The 2506-nt window shown below is 63.0% G+C and overlaps 2 protein-coding genes across 3 annotated transcripts in view; both read left to right on the forward strand.

Annotated features, from left to right (window-relative positions):
* Positions 1 to 1487, forward strand: part of PRIM1 (primase (DNA) subunit 1) — a 19901-nt gene extending 18414 nt beyond the window's left edge. The window contains exons 8-13 of the mRNA XM_019511043.1: positions 33 to 124; positions 241 to 385; positions 468 to 537; positions 713 to 801; positions 1118 to 1216; positions 1394 to 1487. Coding sequence (XP_019366588.1) covers positions 33 to 124; positions 241 to 385; positions 468 to 537; positions 713 to 801; positions 1118 to 1216; positions 1394 to 1413 — 515 coding nt within the window. The 3' untranslated portion in view covers positions 1414 to 1487. The remainder of the gene's footprint in view (positions 1 to 32; positions 125 to 240; positions 386 to 467; positions 538 to 712; positions 802 to 1117; positions 1217 to 1393) is intronic.
* An 855-nt stretch (positions 1488 to 2342) lies between these two features.
* The window catches only part of NACA (nascent polypeptide-associated complex alpha subunit), a 19947-nt gene continuing 19783 nt past the window's right edge, over positions 2343 to 2506 (forward strand). Inside the window, exon 1 of one of the 2 annotated variants that reach the window (XM_019511622.1) lies at positions 2343 to 2444. The gene's annotated coding sequence lies outside the window, so the exon portion shown is untranslated. The remainder of the gene's footprint in view (positions 2445 to 2506) is intronic. The other variant, XM_019511629.1, reaches the window with a different exon arrangement.

Below are 2506 nucleotides of genomic sequence, written 5' to 3' on the forward strand. Positions count from 1 at the left end.
TGCAATGTTGTCAGTCCTTAGCAGCCGCCCACCCCTGCGTGAGCAGCTGCAGCAGGATTTTCCCCGGAAGCGTGACTCGGTGCAGCGCTGGACCCGGCTAAAAGCCCTTGCTGAGAAGTCCAGGGTGAGACGCTGGGGGGGATGGGGTACCTGGAGGGGGCACTGGGAGGCTGTTGAGGGGGGCAGGCCACTGCTGGGGGCAGGGGGAATTCAACTGTCCCTGTTTTCCAACCCCCACAGCAGTCCTCAAGCAGCTCGAAGAAGCTGCCATCCTACGTAGAGCAGGAAATCATGCTGCAGTTCTGTTTCCCACGCCTGGATGGCAACGTCAGCAAGAGCCTCAACCACCTGCTCAAGAGCCCCTTCAGTGTCCACCCCAAGACAGGTACAGCCTGGGGAAAGAGGCCCCCAGGGCAGGGAGTGGACCCTGGTGGGCCTGGACATGATGTGGACTTTGCCCCCGGCAGGTCGCATTTCAGTCCCCATTGACGTTCAGCAGCTGGAGCAGTTCAACCCCTTCGCCGTCCCCACCATCAGGTAGCCGGGGGTCGCTGGAGCTGGGGGGGAGCCCCTTTGGGCTGCTCTGCCCAGTCCCGAGCAGGCCATCCCAGCAGCAGAGTGGCCTCAGGGGCTTCTGGTCAGTCCCTTCCTACTCTCTGGAGTATCTTGTACCCGGCTGGGGGTAGGGGGTCTTACTCTTCTTCTCCTCTAGCTCTCTCTGCCGTGAGCTAGATGAGGCCAACGACGAGGACAAGGACAAGGAGAATGAGGAGAATCCTGAGCCCAGGCGCCGCGTCCGGGGTGAGCAAGTTGTGAGCCCCTGAGGTGCATCCCCGTGCCTCAGTTTCCTCTCCCAGCGAGCTCGCCAGGACAGGTTGTGTCCCTTAGCCCGGCTGCGCTGTCCCCAGAGCCTGGGGTCAGCGCTGTGACACTTGGCACTGGCGCCATGGAGATTCCTGCCCTGGCCATGAGGGTCAAAGCCTGGCTGGGCTGTGCCAGAAGTCAGCCCAGAAAGGCAGCCTGGGATGGACATATTGGCTACTCCTGGTGGCGGGGCCATGGGGCAGCTGCGTGGTGGGGGATCTTCACACAGCACCCCACACATCTCATCCCTCAGACTACAAGAGGACCAGCCTGGCACCCTACGTACGGGTCTTCGAGTGCTTTGTGGAGGACATGGAGCGGGCTCGCAGGGGTGAGCTGCTTCGGAGGAGTGGTAAGAGACAGACCAGGCTGGGCGGGGGTGCCTCTACCTCTCCCTTCCCCAGGATCCGGCAGGGGGGCAAGAGATCCCACAGGGCAGGGGGCTTTGGCAGGTAGGCGGGGTCTGAGCAGCAAAGTGGGGGGGGTTCAGCCTGTTCCTGCTGCTGCAACCCCCTTCTTTTCCCTGCAGACCTGCAAGCAGACTTCTGAGGTTCCCTGCCCAGACCTCCCCCATCTTCTGCGCCTTCCTCAGAGACATGGGCATGGTCATCATCACTGACCAACATCTTTTTGGATGGCTTCTCTGGTCTCCCAGCTCTACACTTCTTTCTTGCCTGTGACGTGGTCTCTGCTCTCTCCCACCTCTGGGAGCATGAGGCAGGCAGCAGCCGGGTGCTTCATCCCGGGCTTCCTCCTTTTGTACTTTTTGTATGCAAAAGCCATTAAAAGTTTCAGTGAAAGCTGCTGCAAGTGTGCAGCCAGTGGGCCAAGATCAACAGGATGCGTCTGGGACGGAGGGGACGCCATCCCCTGCGTCCTGGGAAGGAGGATGTGTGCGAGTGGAAGTCAGCGCCGGGAGGGAGGAGGGGGGTAAGCTGCTCTCACCCCAGACTGTTTTGGCCACAGGCTCTATTTCCCTGCAGGGGTTTTCTCAGCAGGTGGCAGTGGGAGGTCTTGGTGAGGACAAGTGGGGGGGGACTGCCTGGCACCTGTGCTGGGGTACAAGCACAGCTCTGGCTTCCCTTTGGGGCAATTCCCCCCAGCAGGTTTCTCTAAGGGTGGCACCCTACGGCTTTCGCACCTCTGTTATCCGCACGGGGGGACTCGGGCCTGAATGCAAATGGAGCAAACAAGGCACCGGAGCGACCTGGGCCCCTCAGTCCTCAAAGGGAGGGGGAGACAACCCCAGGCTGCAGCCCTGGGCTCTGGCCTCTGCCCCCAGCAAGGGGCAGCGGGCAGCTCTGACCCATCCCAACCCTTGCCCCCAGCAAGGGACCAGGCGCAGATCCAGCTGAGCAGAGGGCAGCTCGGGGTCCCCCTGGCCCTGGGGAGCAGCCCCCTGTCCAGAGCCCGGGGGGCGGGGGCACGGAACAGCCACAACTGCAGCTCCCCGCGCGTAGGGAGGAGGGCGCTGCGGGGTACTGACCCCCTGACCCGGAAGTCCTCTGTTTCCCGGAAGTCGCTCCGCCAGTCTCTTTCGCTCTCTTTCTGCCGCCATCTTGGGCCCCGCTCCGCGCACGGTGAGTCCCGATGCTTCCATCCGCCGCCATCCGCGCAGGGCCGGGGGCGGCCGGGGGCGGCC

This window comes from Gavialis gangeticus, unplaced genomic scaffold, assembly GCF_001723915.1.
Source record: "Gavialis gangeticus isolate Ggan-Ray unplaced genomic scaffold, GavGan_comp1, whole genome shotgun sequence".
Classification (NCBI taxonomy): Eukaryota; Metazoa; Chordata; order Crocodylia; family Gavialidae; genus Gavialis; species Gavialis gangeticus.